Genomic DNA, 17,457 nt, shown 5'->3' with positions numbered 1-17,457 from the left:
CGGGACTATTTCGGGATCATTTTGGGACCCTTCCGGGATAATTTCTGTATAGTTTTCGGGATCCTTCCGGGATCCCGTCGGGGTTATTTTGGGACATTTTCGGGACTGTTCCGGAATTATTTCGGGACTATTTCGCGATCATTTTGGGAACCCTTCCGGCATTATGTCTGGGTGGTTTTCGGGATCCGTCGGGATCTCGTCGGGGTCATATGGGGACTTTTTCGGGATCATTTGAGGGCTCTTCCGGCATCATTTCTGGATGGTTTTCGGGATCCGTCCGGGATATCGTCGGGGTCATTTGGGGACTTTTTCGGGATCATTTGGGGGCTCTTCCAGCATCATTTCTGGATGGTTTTCGGGATCCGTCCGGGATCCCATCAGGGTAATTTCGGGACTATTAGGGGATCATTTGTGGACCTTTCCGGCATCATTTCTGGATAATTTTCGGTATCCGTCCGGGATGCCGACGAGGTCATTTCGGGATTATTTCGGGATCATTTGGGATACCTACCGGCATCATTTCTGGATGGTTTTTGGGATTCGTCCGGGATCCCGTCGGGGTCATTTCGGGACTTTTTCTCGACTAATACGGGATCATTTGCGGACCCTTTCGGCATAATTTCTGGATAGTTGTCGGGATCCGTTCGGGATCCCGTCACGGTCATTTCGGAACTATTAGGGGATCATTTGAGGACCTTTCCGGCATCATTTCTGGATAGTTTTTGGAATCCTTTCGGGAGCCCGTCAGGGTCATTTCGGGGCTTTTTCGGAATCATTTCAGAATTCGTCCGGGAACCCGTCAGGGTAATTTCTGGACTTTTCCGAGACTATTTCGGGATCATTTTGGGACCTTCCCAAGATCATTTCTGGATGGATTTCGGGATTTGTCCGGGATGCCCTCAGGGTCATTTTGGGACTATTAGGTGAGCATTTGAGGACCGTTCCGGCATCACTTCTGGATGGTTTTCGGTATCCGTTCAGATTCCCGTCGGAATAATTGCGGGACTTTTTCGGGATCATTGGGGTCCCTTCCAAAATCATTTCTGGATGGTTTTTGGGATTCGTCCGGCATCCCGTCGGGTTCATTTCGGGACTTTTTCTCGACTAATACGGGATCATTTGCGGGCCCTTTCGGCATCATTTCTAGATAGTTGTCGGGATCCGTTCGGGATCCCGTCAGGGTCTTTTCGGAACTATTAGGTGATCATTTGAGGACATTTCCGGCATCATTTCTGGATAGTTTTCGGGATCCTTTCGGGGTCCAGTCAGGGTCATTTCGGGACTTTTTCGGGATCATTTAGAGATGGCTTTCAGGATTCGTCCGGGAACCCGTCCGGGTAATTTCTGGACTTTTCCGAGACTATTTCGGGATCATTTTGGGACCTTCCCAAGATCATTTCTGGATGGATTTCGGGATCTGTCCGGGATGCCGTCAGAGTCATTTTGGGACTATTAGGTGATCATTTGAGGACCTTTTCGGCATCACTTCTGGATGGTTTTCGGTATCCGCTCAGGATCCCGTCGGAATTATTGCGGGACTTTTTCGGGATCATTTGGCGTCCCTTCCGGCATCATTTCTGGCTGGTTTTTGGTATTCGTCCGGCATCCCGTCGGGTTCATTTCGGGACTTTTTCTCGACTAATACGGGATCATTTGCGGGCCCTTTCGGCATCATTTCTAGATAGTTGTCGGGATCCGTTCGGGATCCCGTCAGGGTCTTTTCGGAACTATTAGGTGATCATTTGAGGACCTTTCCGGCATCATTTCTGGATAGTTTTCGGGATCCTTTCGGGGTCCAGTCAGAGTCATTTCGGGACTTTTTCGGGATCATTTAGAGATGGCTTTCAGGATTCGTCCGGGAACCCGTCAGGGTAATTTCTGAACTTTTCCGAGACTATTTCGGGATAATTTTGGGACCTTCCCAAGATCATTTCTGGATGGATTTTGGGATCAGTCCGGGATGCCGTCAGGGTCATTTTGCTATTAGGTGATCATTTGAGGACCTTTCCGGCATCACTTCTGGATGGTTATCGGTATCCGATCAGGATCCCCTCGGAATCATTGCGGGACTTTTTCGGGATCATTTGGGGTCCCTCCCAAGATCATTTCTGGATGGATTTCGGGATCTGTCTGGGATCCCGTCAGGGTCATTTAGGGGTGCGTTCGAGATCCCGTCAGGGTCATTTCGGGACTTCTTCGGGAATATATCGGGATCATTTCTGGATGGTTTATGGGATCCGTCCATGACCCCTTAAGGGTCATTTCGGGACTATTAGGTGATCATTTGAGGACCTTTCCGGCGTCACTTCTGGATGATTTTCGGTATCCGTTCGGGATCCCGTCGGAATCAATGCCGGACTTTTACGGAATCATTTGGGATTCCTTCCGGCATCATTTCTGGATGGTTTTCGGGATTTGTCCGGGATCCCGTCGGGGTTATTTCGGGACCTTTTCGGGGATAATACGGGATCATTTGGGGATCCTCTAGGGGTCGTTTCGTGACTTTTTCTGTATTATTTCGGGATCATTTTGGGACCCTTTCGGCATAATTTCTTGATGGTTTGCCGGATCCATCAGGGTCATTTCGGGACCATTTTGGGATCATTTGGGGACCCTTCCGAGATCATTTCTGGATCCGTCCGGGATGCCGTAGGAGCCATTTCGGGATTTTTTGTTACTTTTCCTGGATAGTTTTTGCACCCTTCCGGGATCATTTCTGGATCTGTGCGGGATCCCATCTGGGTCAATTCCGGACTATTTCGGGATCATTTTGGAATCCTTCCGGAATCATTTCTGTATGGTTTTCGCGATCCATCGTGGATCCCCTCGGAGCCATTTCGGAACTTTTTCTGGAGTTAGTCGGAATAATTTAGGGACCCTTCCTGGATATTTTCTGGATGGTTTCTGAGATCCGTCCGGGAGCCCGTCAGGGTAATTTCGGAACTTTTTCGGGACTATTTCGGGATCAATTTGGTACCCTTCAGGCATCATTTCTGTGTGCTTATCTGGATAAGTCTAGAATCGTGTCGTTGTCATTTCGGGTTTTTTTGGGACTACTTCGGGAACTTTTGGAAACACTTCCTGGGCGTTTCTGGATGGTTTTCGGGATCCGTCCGCGATAGCGTCGGGGTCATTTCGTGGCTTTTTCTGGATAATTTCGTTATCATTTTGGGATCCTATCAGGTTATCAGCTCATAAAGTTCTTTTTTTTACTCAATTACAAAAATAAAATGCATTAGACAGAAAAAAAATTTTAAACAGATAACTTTATAAGCAGGCTAACGTGAATAGCCCACATATTTCATTTTCTCCTTGCGGACGGGGCCGCGGGTAAAGGCTAGTATATTATAAATAGCAAAGTTTGGATGTTTGGATGTTTGGATGTTTGGATGTTTGGATGTTTGTCCAGACGTTTGTCTTTGTGACTCAATCACGCAAGAACGGCTGGACGGATTTGTATGAAATTTGGCATGCATATAGCCAATAGTCTAGAAGGATCTACTAGCTATATACTTTTCAAAAGGGGCGTGGTCTCCGCCCCCTAGGAACAGTTATAATTTAATTATTATATTTTTTTGTCTTTGCGACTGAATCACGCCAGAACGGCTTCACGGATTTTGATGAAATTTGGGACAGAGATAATAGGCTACTGGCGAAATTTTTTTCGAACATGGAAAGGGGGAGGGGGGTCCCACGACCCCTTCGAATAATTACTTTTTAACAATTTTTACACATTATAACTTTACGTATACTGACTTTCACCAATATTACAAACTAAATGGGTGAAATAAGTCGAGGGCTTACAAAGTGAGCAGTGATACACCCCCCCCCCCCCCCCCGCCATTTCCCCTCTCGTGCAAAATCTATAAATTGTTATAACTCAATGTAAATTTTGTCCTAAAATCAATAATTTTTGGTATCTGGCTCATACAGATCGAGATCTAAACAATTTTGGCAAAACGATCAGTGGTACTCTCCTCCTCCCGCCATCCGCCCTCCTTCAATTGCTTTTATTAGCACGCTTTTATTAGCTTTACCTGTATGTTTCTTTGTAACTCTTCATTCGCTCCAACGCGCCTGTTGCCTTATTAACATGGTTTTATAATTATCTTCACCCTATTTGTAATCCCGTTTGGGTCATCTCGTGACCCTTCAGGGATCATTTCTTGATGGTTTTCGGGATCCGTCCGCGATCCCGCCGGGGTCATTTCTCGACTTTTTCGGGACTATTCCGGGATTATTTTGGAACCCTTCCGGGATCATTTGTGTATAGTTTTCGGGATCCGTCCGGGATTCCGTCGGGATTATTTTGGGACATTTTCGGGACTATTCCGGGATCATTTTGGGACTATTTCGCGATCATTTGGGGACCCTTCCGGCATCATTTCTTGACGGTTTTCGGGATCCGTCCGGGATTCCGTCGGGGTCATTTCGGAACTTTTTCTCGACTAAGACGGGTCCATTTGGGGAGCCTTTCGGCATCATTTCTGGATGGTTTTCGGGATCCGTCCGGGTCCCGTCGGGGTCATTTCTGGACTTTTTCTCGACTGATACGGGATCATTTGAGGACCCTTTCGGCATCATTTCTGGATGGTTTTCGGGTTCCGTCCGGATCCCGTCAGGGTCATTTCGGGGCCCTTTCTCGACTAATACGGGATCATTTGGGGACCCTTTCGGCATCATTTCTAAATGGTTTTCGGGATCCGTCCGGTATCCCGTCGGGGTCATTTCGGGACTTTTTCGCGACTAATACGGGATCATTTGGGGACCTTTTAGGCATCATTTCTGTGTGGTTTTCGGGATCCGTTCGGGATCCCTTCAGGGTAATTTTGGGACTTTTTCTCGACTAATACGGGTTCCTTTGAGGTACCTTGCGGCATCATTTCTAGATGGTTTTCGGGATCCATCAGGGATCCCGTCGGGGTCATTTCTGGACTTTTTCTCGACTAATACGGGATCATTTGGGGTAGCTTCCGGCATCATTGCTAGATGGTTTTAGGGATCCGTCCGGGATCCCGTCTTGGTCATTTCGGGACTTTTTCTCGACTTATACGGGATCATTTGGGGACCCTTTCGGCATCATTTCTTGATGGTTTTCGGGATCCGTCCGGAACCCGTCGGGGTCATTTCGGGACTTTTTCTCGACTAATACGGGATCATTTGGGGACGCTTTCGGCATCATTTCTGGATAGTTTTCGGGATCCGTCCGGGATCCCGTCGGGGTCATTTCGGGACTATTTCGGGATCATTTGGGGTACCTTCCGGCATCATTTCTAGATGGTTTTCGGGATCCGTACGGGATCCCGTCGGGGTCATTTCGGGACTTTTTCTCGACTAATACGGGATCATTTGGGGACGCTTTCGGCATCATTTCTGGATGGTTTTCGGGATCCGTCCGGGATCCCGTCTTGGTCATTTTGGGACTTTTTCTCGACTTATACGGGATCATTTGGGGACCTTTTCGGCATCATTTCTGTATGGTTTTCGGGATCCGTTCGGGATCCCTTCAGGGTAATTTTGGGACTTTTTCTCGACTAATACGGGTTCATTTGAGGTACCTTCCGGCATCATTGCTAGATGGTTTTCGGGATCCGTCCAGGATCCAATCAGGGTCATTTCGGGACTATTTTGGGATCATTTGGGTTACCTTCCGGCACCATTTCTATATGATTTTGAGGATCCGTCCGGGATCCCGTCGGGGTTATTTCGGGACTTTTTCTCGACTAATACGGGATCATTTGGCGACCCTTTCGGCATCGTATCTGGAGGCTTTTCGGGATCCGTCCGGGAACCCGTTGGGGTCATTTCGGGACTTTTTCTCGACTAATACGGGATCATTTGGGGACGCTTTCGGCATCATTTCTGGATGGTTTTCGGGATCCGTCCGGGATCCCGTCTTGGTCATTTCGGGACTTTTTCTCGACTTATACGGGATCATTTGGGGACCCTTTCGGCATCATTTCTTGATGGTTTTCGGGATCCGTCCGGAACCCGTCGGGGTCATTTCGGGACTTTTTCTCGACTAATACGGGATCATTTGGGGACGCTTTCGGCATCTGGATAGTTTTCGGGATCCGTCCGGGATCCCGTCGGGGTCATTTCGGGACTATTTCGGGATCATTTGGGGTACCTTCCGGCATCATTTCTAGATGGTTTTCGGGATCCGTACGGGATCCCGTCGGGGTCATTTCGGGACTTTTTCTCGACTAATACGGGATCATTTGGGGACGCTTTCGGCATCATTTCTGGATAGTTTTCGGGATCCGTCCGGGATCCCGTCGGGGTCATTTCGGGACTATTTCGGGATCATTTGGGGTACCTTCCGGCATCATTTCTAGATGGTTTTCGGGATCCGTACGGGATCTCGTCGGGGTCATTTCGGGACTTTTTCTCGACTAATACGGGATCATTTGGGGACGCTTTCGGCATCATTTCTGGATGGTTTTCGGGATCCGTCCGGGATCCCGTCTTGGTCATTTTGGGACTTTTTCTCGACTTATACGGGATCATTTGGGGACCTTTTCGGAATCATTTCTGTATGGTTTTCGGGATCCGTTCGGGATCCCTTCAGGGTAATTTTGGGACTTTTTCTCGACTAATACGGGTTCATTTGAGGTACCTTCCGGCATCATTGCTAGATGGTTTTCGGGATCCGTCCAGGATCCAATCAGGGTCATTTCGGGACTATTTTGGGATCATTTGGGTTACTTTCCGGCACCATTTCTATATGATTTTGAGGATCCGTCCGGGATCCCGTCGGGGTTATTTCGGGACTTTTTCTCGACTAATACGGGATCATTTGGCGACCCTTTCAGCATCGTATCTGGATGCTTTTCGGGATCCGTCCGGGAACCCGTTGGGGTCATTTCGGGACTTTTTCTCGACTAATACGGGATCATTTGGGGACGCTTTCGGCATCATTTCTGGATGGTTTTCGGGATCCGTCCGGGATCCCGTCTTGGTCATTTCGGGACTTTTTCTCGACTTATACGGGATCATTTGGGGACCCTTTCGGCATCATATCTGGATGCTTTTCGGGATCCGTCCGGGAACCAGTCGGGTTCATTTCGGGACTTTTTCTCGACTAATACGGGATCATTTGGGGACGCTTTCGGCATCATTTCTGTATGGTTTTCGGGATCCGTCCGGGATCCCGTCGGGGTCATTTCGGGATTATTTCGGGATCATTTGGGGTACCTTACGGCATCATTTCTAGATGGTTTTCGGGATCCGTCCGGGATCCCGTCAGGTTCATTACGGAACTATTTCGGGATCCTTTGGGGTACCTTCCGGCATCATTTCTATATGGTTTTGAGGATCCGTCCGGGATTCCGTCGGGGTCATTTCGGGAATTTTTCTCGACGAATACGGGATCATTTGGAACGCTTTCGGCATCATTTCTGGATGGTTTTCGGGATCCGTCCGGTATCCCGTCGGGGTCATTTCGGGACTATTTCGGGATCATTTGGGGTACCTTCCGGCATCATTTGTAGATGGTTTTCGGGATCCGTCCGGGATCCCGTCAGGGTCATTTCGGGACTATTTCGGGATACCTTCCGGCATCCTTTCTGGATAGTTTTCGGGATCCTTCCGGGATCCCGACGGGTCAATTCAGGACTTTTTCTTGACTAATACGGGATGATTTGGGGACCTTTTCGGCATTATTTCTGGAAGCTTTTCGGGATCCGTCATGAATCCCGTCGGGGTCATTTCGGGACTTTTTCGGGACTAATACGGGATAATTAGGGGAGCCTTTCGGCATCATTTCTGGATGGTTTTCGGGATCCGTACGGGATCCTGCCAGGGTCATTTCGGGACTATTTCGGGATCATTTGGGGTACCTTCAGGCATCATTTTTATATGATTTTGAGGATCCGTCCGGCTTCCCGTTGGGGTTATTTCGGGACTTTTTATCGACTGGTATCGGATCATTAGGGGACCCTTTCGGCATAATTTCTGGATGGTTTTCGGGATCCGTCCGGGATCCCTTCCGGGTCATTTCGGAACTTTTTTGGGACTATTTGGGGATCATTTGGGGTATTTTCCGGCATCATTTCTGTATGGTATTCGGGATCATTTGGGGTCCCTTCCGGCATAATTTCTGGATGGTTTTCGGTCATTTCGGGACTATTAGGGGATCTTTTGAGGACATTCCGGCATCATTTCTGGATAGTTTTTGGGATCCGTGAGGGATCCTGTCGGGGTAATTTCTGGACTTTTCAGATATTGTTTCGGGATTATTTTGGGTTTCCAAGATCATTTCTGGATGGATTACGAGATCTGTCCGGGATCCCGTCAGGGTTATTTAGGAGTCCGTTCGAGATCCCGTCAGGGTCATTTCGGGACTATTAGGGGATCATTTGAGGACCTTTCCGGCATCATTTCTGGATAGTTTTCGGAATCCGTCTGGGATCCCGTCGGGGTCATTTCAGGACTTTTTCGGGACTAATACGGGATCATTTTGGGACCCTTCCGGAATCATTTCTGTATGGTTTTCGCGATCCGTCGTGGATCCCCTAAGGACCCTTCCTGGATATTTTCTGGATGGTTTTTGAGAACCGTCCGGGAGCCCGTCAGGGTCATTTCGGAACTTTTTCGGGACTATTTCGGGATCATTTTGGTACCCTTCAGGCATCATTTCTTTGTGGTTCTCTGGATAAGTCTAGAATCGTGTCGTTGTCATTTCGGGTTTTTTGGGACTATTCCGGGAACTTTTGGAGACCCTTCCGTGGCATTTCTAAATGGTTTTCGGGATCTGTCCGCGATAGCGTCGGGGTCATTTCGTGGATTTTTCTGGATAATTTCGGGATCATTTGGGGATCCTGTCTGGTTATCAGCTCATTTAGTTCTTTTTTTACTCAATTACAAAAATAAAATGTATTGGACAGAAACATCTTTTTAAACAGATAACTTGATAAGCAGGCTAACGTGAATATCCCATATATTTAATTTCCTCCTTGCGGACGGGGCCGCGGGTAAAGGCTAGTATATATTTAAACACGAGAATATCTTAAAATCCTTCTGTATGAGCAAATAAGAAGTAGAAGAACAAATAATGATACATCAAAAAAAAAAAAAATTTATGTAATCAATATGTCTGTCCTGTGCATTTTTGATATACTAAATTACAAATGGAATGCCAATTTCTTCTCAGCTTGAATTCTCAGCATGATGACGAATGTACAAAAAGATTGCTATTCAAGAAAAATCAATTGTAATAAAAAGTAATTTTTCCAAAGAAAAACACTCATATGATAGCATTTAATACTGAGAACTTTTACAATTTATTATGTAGGTACTAAAGACAAACCATACCGGATATACCGGCAAGTGACAGCGTTTGATGGAACAGGAAGCGCATGATAGTTTTCGCAATAGCTGTTTGTCTAAAGTAAACAATAAGAAGAGCGTAATAAAGAAAAAAGAAAGAACATTGAATAAAAACAAAGGAAATGGCATAATCTTATAAGTGTAACCAACGAATGATGCTTACACACACACACAAACATAGTTAAGCCTGCAAGGCAAAGGGAATATTTTCATTATAGTTTGTCACTCATACGCCATGGCGTATGCCCCTTCATTCATTCATTCATTTTATGTGACATTCTGTAAGGCATTGTTTGCGCTTTTCAACATTTTAGCTTTATTTCTGCTGCTCTGTTACAACTTGTTGCTTGATTTAGCTATATAGATTGTTTTTGTGGTTGTTGTTGTTGTTGTGCTTGTGGTCATGCACACAAAACTCAAACAACTGTTAAACAATAGCTATGACAGCGTTTGACAAGTGTGACGCTTTTGATTTATATTAGTTCGTATATATGTATGGCATATATGATATAGATTTATATGTAAATATTAAATGAAAATATGTTGACGAGGAAATATTGTTGCAAAATAAATCGAAAATAGTAAAGCGAAAACCAGAAGAAATAATAAGCTTAAATATTTTCTACTGAGCAATGCTATGGGGCAATGCAGGAAATTCAGGATTTACTCAATTGAAACAAAATGTATCCTAGAAGCTGTCACATGCGTAAATTCTGGATATTCATTCCTTTATAAAACTTTAAAGGTTTCTTGGCAGCTGAGTATAAATCATCTGAAGATATATAAACTTTTTAAGAAGCCCAATTAATTTTAGTCTAACAAATTGTACTTTGTAACAGAAAGGTAGAACTAATATTCCGGCTGTTCCTAAGGGTATAAATTTCGTGAAGAAGCAGTCTTTGACTGTGGCGCTGGTTCATCGTAGCAATCCCTTTGGGCAGATATCTACCAAAAGACCATATTAGCTTCATTCTGATGATATGCGGAGATAAACCAGTAAACCGTTTGTAAAGTAAACCTTTGTTGATTCAGTATTGTGTATATGGTACCAAGTTGATGGCGTGCAGCACCGCTGCGAGCTTGTGGTAGTTAGAGAGGATTGTTTCAAACCTGGAAATGCAAAGCATTGGATGGTGGATAGAGAAAAGATACCAAAGATACCAAAAGGCCATAAAAAGGGGGAAACAGGCCAATTGCTGTGGCAGTATTGCAGATAAACGGCGGGCGAAGAGAGTCTCATGAAAAAATATATAAGCGGTCAGCGAGTGTTCCAGGGAAAGAGCGAGGTTTGGGAAAGATTTTTCAAGAAGTTCGAAAGTTTCATTTGTTTGACGAATATTACAACACGAATAATGAGGTGTTGTAATATTTGTGTTGTTAATACTTGATTTCTTTGGAGTTATACTTCTTAGGCGCTTTATGAAAATATGATGCGAATGAATTTTTTTGAAAATGTGACGCAAAATTCACAGTTGAAAATGCACTTCGTGTGTATGTTCGCTGTGAATTGTACAAGCTAACTTGCTTTGAGTAGAATGTATGTATTCGAAAAAGGCCAGCATTCGCTAGCGTTATTTAACTTCGGGTGTGCATTTATACGTTTGTATGGATGTATGTATGTATATAATTTCAATTCATATCAGCTTGACATACATATTTATGCGTTGTATGTATGCATGTATGTGCATATATGCTAATGTTTGTGCTCTAAAAAAATTTAATCTATCTACACACATCCATATATAAAAAAGGATGTACATTTGTTTGTATGCAGCTTATGGACTCCAATACCACTTCACCGATTTTATTCAAATTTTCCGAATACATTCAGCGCAACCCGGAGAGTAGTCCTTTGGATTTTCTTTCCGGGAAGTGGACCAGGGACCGGTCTATAGAAAATAAAAATAAATTTAATTTGGTGTTTAGGAAGCCCTTTGCCTAGAGTAGTATTTACGATACTTTTAGGGTAGATTTTTGAACTCCTTTGAATCTCCCCTCGGCCATTTTGGGGTTCATTTCGGGATGAATTCAGAGACTCCGTCGGGGTCCTCCTGCAGTTATTTCCGGATGATTTTTTGGATTCTCTCGAGATCCTCCCGGGATCATTTTGGGATCACTTCGTGGTAGTTTGGGAGTTCATTCGGGGTCTTCACAGGGTCATTCGGGGGTGATTTCGGGACGATTTTGAGTACTCTCCAGGGATCTTCCCAGGGTCATTTGGGATCACTTGGGAGTCATTCAGCAATAACTTTTTAAGCACTGCCGGAATCCTACCGAGGTGATTTGGGGATCACTTCAGGGTCGTTATTAGGTCATTTCAGGAGTCCTCCCGGGTTAATTTGGGGGTAATTTCGACAGGATTTTGGGGACATTCTACCGGGTCATGCTGGGGTCACTGCAAAAAATTCATAATATTTTTTGTTATCACTTTAGTTCCTATCGCAATCTGTTCTTTTCTATATATTATAGAAGTATAACTTCTCGCGTGCTTACATAAGTACACACACACACTTGTTTTTTAACTCGGATATTGTGGCAGCGCACTGCCCTCAAGTGACTCGATGAAACCTCGCTAGTCCTGTTATTTTTTTTTTTATTTATAACTTTTTAGTTTTCTTATTTTTGTTTGAAATTTATAATTTAAAAATTTTAATTTTTACCGAGTCTTTGAAAGGCAGTGTCTTCTTAAGCGTCGCAATATTAAACTGCTCAGTTACAGAGAAACTCATCAGCTGAGAAATATAGATACACAAATAGAAGATATATGATTTTTCTTGGCAGAGATGGGACATAAGGAATACCACTTTCTCTAATAACAAAGTGTGAAACAGAATTTGACTTAACCTGTTTACATATAAATATCTGAAGGCATAGATTTTTAAAATGATAATATAACATAATAATGTTAAAATTCCGTTGGAAAAACAAGAATACATATTTTTGTTGGTAATAGGCTTTTTTGACCAATCGTTTTTTAATTGCAAATAATGATATTTATTTCAATTTTTCCACCTAACGTTTCGCTAGACTTCCTAGCATCATCAGAGGTGATCTAATTTATTAACAACAATAAAGATAAAAATATTTACATTAATTTATTGTATAAAGACTACTTTAATTTATATATATAAATTTACTTTATATATGTAACGAGAACAACACTAACATTGATTTACATACGTACAAACATAGACAACACTTACGTAATATATTTGTTATTTAAATATTAAAACTAAAAGAATTAGTTCCATTTAACATTGGTATCATTGTAATACTGATTCTTAACTATAAACATAAAAGGTAAACAGCTGCTATATTTTGTGTGTCTTCTTTCTTGTTTATCGTATTTGCCCGTTTTTCCAATATTCTCAGACTTTCCAATGTATATCTGGCTCTCCCGTGTTTGTTCCTATCTATTATTTTTGTATTAGCCAGATCAGCTGAGTGTCCACTTGTTGTGATATGCTGCGCTAAGGCGGTGGTGGTTTTTTTGTTTTGTATATCAGCTTCGTGCTCTTTCAATCGGATTCCCAGTGCACGTTTGGTGTCCCTATATATACCCTGCTGCAGATTTCATTTTCTTTACCTTTACACGTTATTTCATATACCACATTGTTTTGTTCTAATTTTTCGTTTGGGCTTTTTGTGTTAGTAAATATACTTGCTAGTGTGTAGTTTGATTTATATGATAAAGATATGTTTTGTTTGTCGTGGAATATAGTTTTGCTGAGGTTTTGGGTAAGTTTAGGTACATAGGTTACACTGAAGTATTGTTTTGACTTATTTTCCTTATGTGTCGTTGTGTTGTTTTGTGCGTTATTTATTTCTCTTATTATTTATTCTATTAGATTTTTAATTAGGGTGTGTGGGTAGCTATTGCTTTTAAGCATTTTATCAATTTTTTGCAAGTTTGTGTTCCAGAATTGCTTGTCACTTATAGTTAGTACTTTCTTTATCAAATTTTTCGCTGTGTTTATTTTGTATTTCATTGGCTGGGACGAATGAAAATTTATCAGTCTGCCGGAGGATAAAGGCTTTGCGTACCACTCAAATGAGAGGCTTCCATTATTTATATTTTTATATATTCTTACGTCCAGGTATGGTATGCTGTCATCTCTCTCCATTTCAATCGTAAACTGAATTTTGTTGTGATATTTGTTAAGTGTTTCTAATATTAAATCCACGTCCTTACGTTTTACAATCGCCAGAATGTCGTCCACATATTTTACTAAAAATTTTATGTCGATGTCGTGTTTTTGTTTCAGCTCATTTAGAGTTTTATCAATAAGGTCATCTAGAATTATATCCGCTATTGTAGGTGAGAGCGGATTGCCCATTGGCATACCAAAAGTTTGAGCGTATATGTCGTTGTCATAAATAAAATAATTATTATCAAGTAAACAAAATCTTAAAATTTCTTGGAATTTGCATTTGGGTATATTTGTTAAAGAGTTGATTTTATCAAATTTTTCCATTATTATTCGTATGGCGAGATTGGTGGGAATATTCGTGAATAGTGACACGACGTCGAAAGATACAAGAGCTTCTTCTTTGTCGATTATCATATTTTGTAGTCTCTCTTTCAGCCTAAACATATTTTTAATGTTGTACTCTTCTGAGGTTATATTCTTTATTATGTCTCCTATATGTTTCGATAGCTGGTAGCATGGTACATTCACGGATGATGCAATTGGGCGTAAGGGTGTATTGGGCTTGTGTATTTTTGGTAACCCGTAAAGTTTTGGTGCAATCGCTGCCGAGCAAGTTAACTTGTGTTTTTCTTTAATGTTTATGTATTTTTGTTTGTATAGATCGTTGACTATTCTGTTGTTTTTCTTTTGCAGTGCATTTGTTCGGTCTGTTCTCAGTTTTCTGTAAGTGTTTTTGTGTTCCAGTAGCTCTTCCATTTTCTCTTTGTAGTCTCTTTTGTATATAACCACAGTTTTGTTTCCCTTATCTGCGTCTGTTATAACTATGTTGTTTTTGTGTAGGTTTAGAAATGCTTTGCATTTGTTGTATGTTTCTAATATAAATTTTTCCAATGATTTGTTTTTTATGTTTCGTTTAAATTGGAGAATTCTGTTGCTCACTTTGTTTCTCGCCATTTCTTTGGTATTTTCATCGCCCAATGCTTGGATTGCTTGCTCAATTTCTGATATTGTGTGTATTGCGGAGAAGTGTTTTCTTGTCGTCGGAAGAGTAAATTTTTTCCCTAACGATAGGAGCCATTTAACTTCTTCAGGAAAGTTTATATCGGTTTTGTTCACAAACCAGTCATTGTTTGTGCATATTCCCATGTTTCGTAGTTGTTGGGCTTTCAGATTGTTAATTTTTGTTGTATGTACTTCATTTACTTCTTTCGCCACTCTCTGGCCATAAAAATTTTGTTTATTTTTGAAAGTTTTTAACTCACCTTCGTTGAGATTGCGTTCTAGTTGCTTTTCTGCGTGGTAAATGTAATCCTTGGTAATTTTTATATCTAAATTTGTTTGGGTTATTTCCATGTTCATTACTTTACGCAAAAAGTGGAATTTAGTTTTATGAAGTTGTTGTTGTAGTTTTTGGGATGTTGTGGTTATTTTAACTTTTTCAACTGCGTTCATTAAATGATTTGGAATAATGTCATACCTTTTGCACTCTAATAAGAATTTTAGACGTTCCATTTGCTTGGATAATTTTTGCGTTAGCTTACTAAAGTGTTTTAGTGTTATGCACGTATGTTCGTCGTATTTGTACCGCATGTGTTTGTAAAAATCCTTCATTTTCCTTTATTGTTGTTGTTGGGTGATATTTCGGCAGGCCTTCCGAGATGATTAATTTTATGATTTTTCCGGTTAATTTATTTTCGTAGATTTTTGTTGGTAATAGGCTTTTTTGACCAATCGTTTTTTAATTGCAAATAAAGATATTTATTTCAATTTTTCCACCTAACGTTTCGCTAGACTTCCTAGCATCATCAGAGGTGATCTAATTTATTAACAACAATAAAGATAAAAATATTTACATTAATTTATGGTATAAAGACTACTTTAGTTTATATATATAAATTTACTTTATATATGTAACGAGAACAACATTAACATTGATTTACATACGTACAAACATAGACAACACTTACGTAATATATTTGTTATTTAAATATTAAAAATAAAAGAATTAGTACCATTTAACATTGGTATCATTGTCATACTGATTCTTAACTATAAACATAAAAGGTAAACAGCTGCTATATTTTGTGTGTCTTCTTTCTTTTTTATCGTATTTGCCCGTTTTTCCAATATTCTCAGACTTTCCAATGTATATCTGGCTCTCCCGTGTTTGTTCCTATCTATTATTTTTGTATTAGCCAGATCAGCTGAGTGTCCACTTGTTGTGATATGCTGCGCTAAGGCGGTGGTGGTGTTTTTGTTTTGTATATCAGCTTCGTGCTCTTTCAATCGGATTCCCAGTGCACGTTTGGTAGTCCCTATATAATACATATCATAGATCATATTTCAATATTTGACTTTTTAAATGCCACATGTGCCACAAAAACAATGTAGCAATCTAAAGGTGCTTGTAAATATATAAATGTAGATACATAAAACGCACATTTGATATTAAAAGCGTCGAGACAAATAAATATTGCTACCACACAGCTACTAAAATGTAGGTCAAAACTATACCAACTGCTTTTAGGTTTCATTTTCATGTTGTTGTTTTATTATCCCTTTTGTTCTTTTCCTTGGGGATAGCGATTGTCATTTAAATATAGTTACGAGCTTACATACAAATATATTGTAACCCTGTAAGCTTGGTCGTTGTGTTGTAGACAAAAAACGAAAGAAAGATAATACGAGCGAATTTACACATACATATCTAAAAAACGCCAATGCACTTGCAAAGGGATTATTAAAATCCTACTCATAATACTAAATTTTATTATGTAAGTTCTGTTGAACTAACCGGAAAATATTCTACACAATTTGGATAAAAAATGCATATAGTATACATAGCTACCTAAAGCCAACACTTAGATAAAAATTACAAAGCCTATAGCTGGGAGTTCATATGGCTAAGTGGATAGAGGCATCTGCCTTTGCAATAGTATGAACACAGGGGATTTAGAGTTCAAACTATCCCTGAGCTACATTCATTGAATACATTTTTTGGAAAAGCCTCTTCCTTTGCAAAAAATTTCTTATTTTCTATGAATCTCTTAAAAAAATAAGGTAATAGATGGGGAAAGGAAATAATGTGGATTAAATGAAATTTTGTGAAAATCTAATAACGAATAATAAGCACGTTGTTTTGTTGAAAACCAACCAATTACTCGAAAACTGATCCATACAACTTACGAAGACATTTACCAATGTAAACCATTTTTTGAGATTTCCCACTCTAGACTCACCAGCATTATAAGCTGTAACCAGAATTCTTTAGACCCCATCGGGTTAGGGGGCTTAGAATAAACCCACAGGAGGGTATGCCTTTCGTAAGGGGTGACTAAAATACCCAAATTATTCAAGGGGCTGTGGAGTCCTTTCAAAGGGTTGCCAGCGCAATTTATAGCTTCTAACTGTCAACCTCATCTACCCGTGGTGAGTTCGGTTCCATTGAATCGTTCTCGAGATGGTCGGGCTTAATGATGCTTGTTACCGGTAGGTACCGGATCTGTATCCGGCAAAGGACCATCAATACGATAACACTCCCAAAAACCTTCGGGAAGTGTTGTTACCGCTACAGCAACAAAAACAACAAGGGGGCAATATTTTTATTTTAATAGTTGGTATAAAAGAGTTAAATACGTACAAATATGCATATAGGGATTATAGAGTATAATATAATTGTTATAAAGTAGAACCGATTGTTTCTTTCAGACTACTGGCTAGGTTGGGCTACGTTAGGTTAAGAAGACGTGCGTGGGTACTATCCACACTTCCACTCGGAGACATTTCTATTCATTGTGAGTGCCCTCAGTAAGTGCAGGGTGGCGGTATATTTGTTTAACCCCATTATCTCCTAGTGGTCCTCAACGAATCACTTGCTTTCCCTGATGAACCCAAGAAGAAGCGAGAAATCCGTCTTACCAACCTCGGTCAGGCTGTCGAAGAACCGTGAGCCCAGATCTCTGAGCCTTCTTCTTTG

The 17,457-nt window shown here is 41.3% G+C and overlaps 2 protein-coding genes and 1 long non-coding RNA gene across 21 annotated transcripts in view; 1 reads left to right on the top strand and 2 right to left on the bottom strand.

Moving 5' to 3' along the window:
- LOC137237381 (uncharacterized) overlaps positions 1–17,457 on the top strand; it is a 617,434-nt gene that overhangs the window by 215,933 nt on the left and 384,044 nt on the right. The window lies entirely within an intron of this gene.
- LOC137237383 (uncharacterized) overlaps positions 1–17,457 on the bottom strand; it is a 253,773-nt gene that overhangs the window by 90,385 nt on the left and 145,931 nt on the right. The gene's annotated exons all lie outside the window — the stretch shown is intronic.
- On the bottom strand, positions 12,583–15,501 carry LOC137237379 (uncharacterized). The gene is made up of 2 exons (XM_067760932.1): positions 15,449–15,501; positions 12,583–15,297 (listed from the first exon to the last, which is right to left on the bottom strand). Exon 2 carries the CDS (start codon positions 15,090–15,092, stop codon positions 13,167–13,169), a length of 1,926 nt encoding a protein of 641 aa, XP_067617033.1. The 5' UTR covers positions 15,093–15,297; positions 15,449–15,501; the 3' UTR covers positions 12,583–13,166.

Source organism: Eurosta solidaginis, chromosome 1, assembly GCF_040869045.1.
Source record: "Eurosta solidaginis isolate ZX-2024a chromosome 1, ASM4086904v1, whole genome shotgun sequence".
In the NCBI taxonomy this organism is placed as follows: domain Eukaryota; kingdom Metazoa; phylum Arthropoda; class Insecta; order Diptera; family Tephritidae; genus Eurosta; species Eurosta solidaginis.
Note: the sequence above shows the minus strand (reverse complement) of the source record. Positions and strands in the feature narration are given on the sequence as shown.

Coding starts and splice junctions, on each gene's coding strand:
- LOC137237379 (XM_067760932.1), bottom strand. CDS start 15,092: ATGAAGGATTTTTACAAACACATGCGGTACAAATACGACGAACATACG.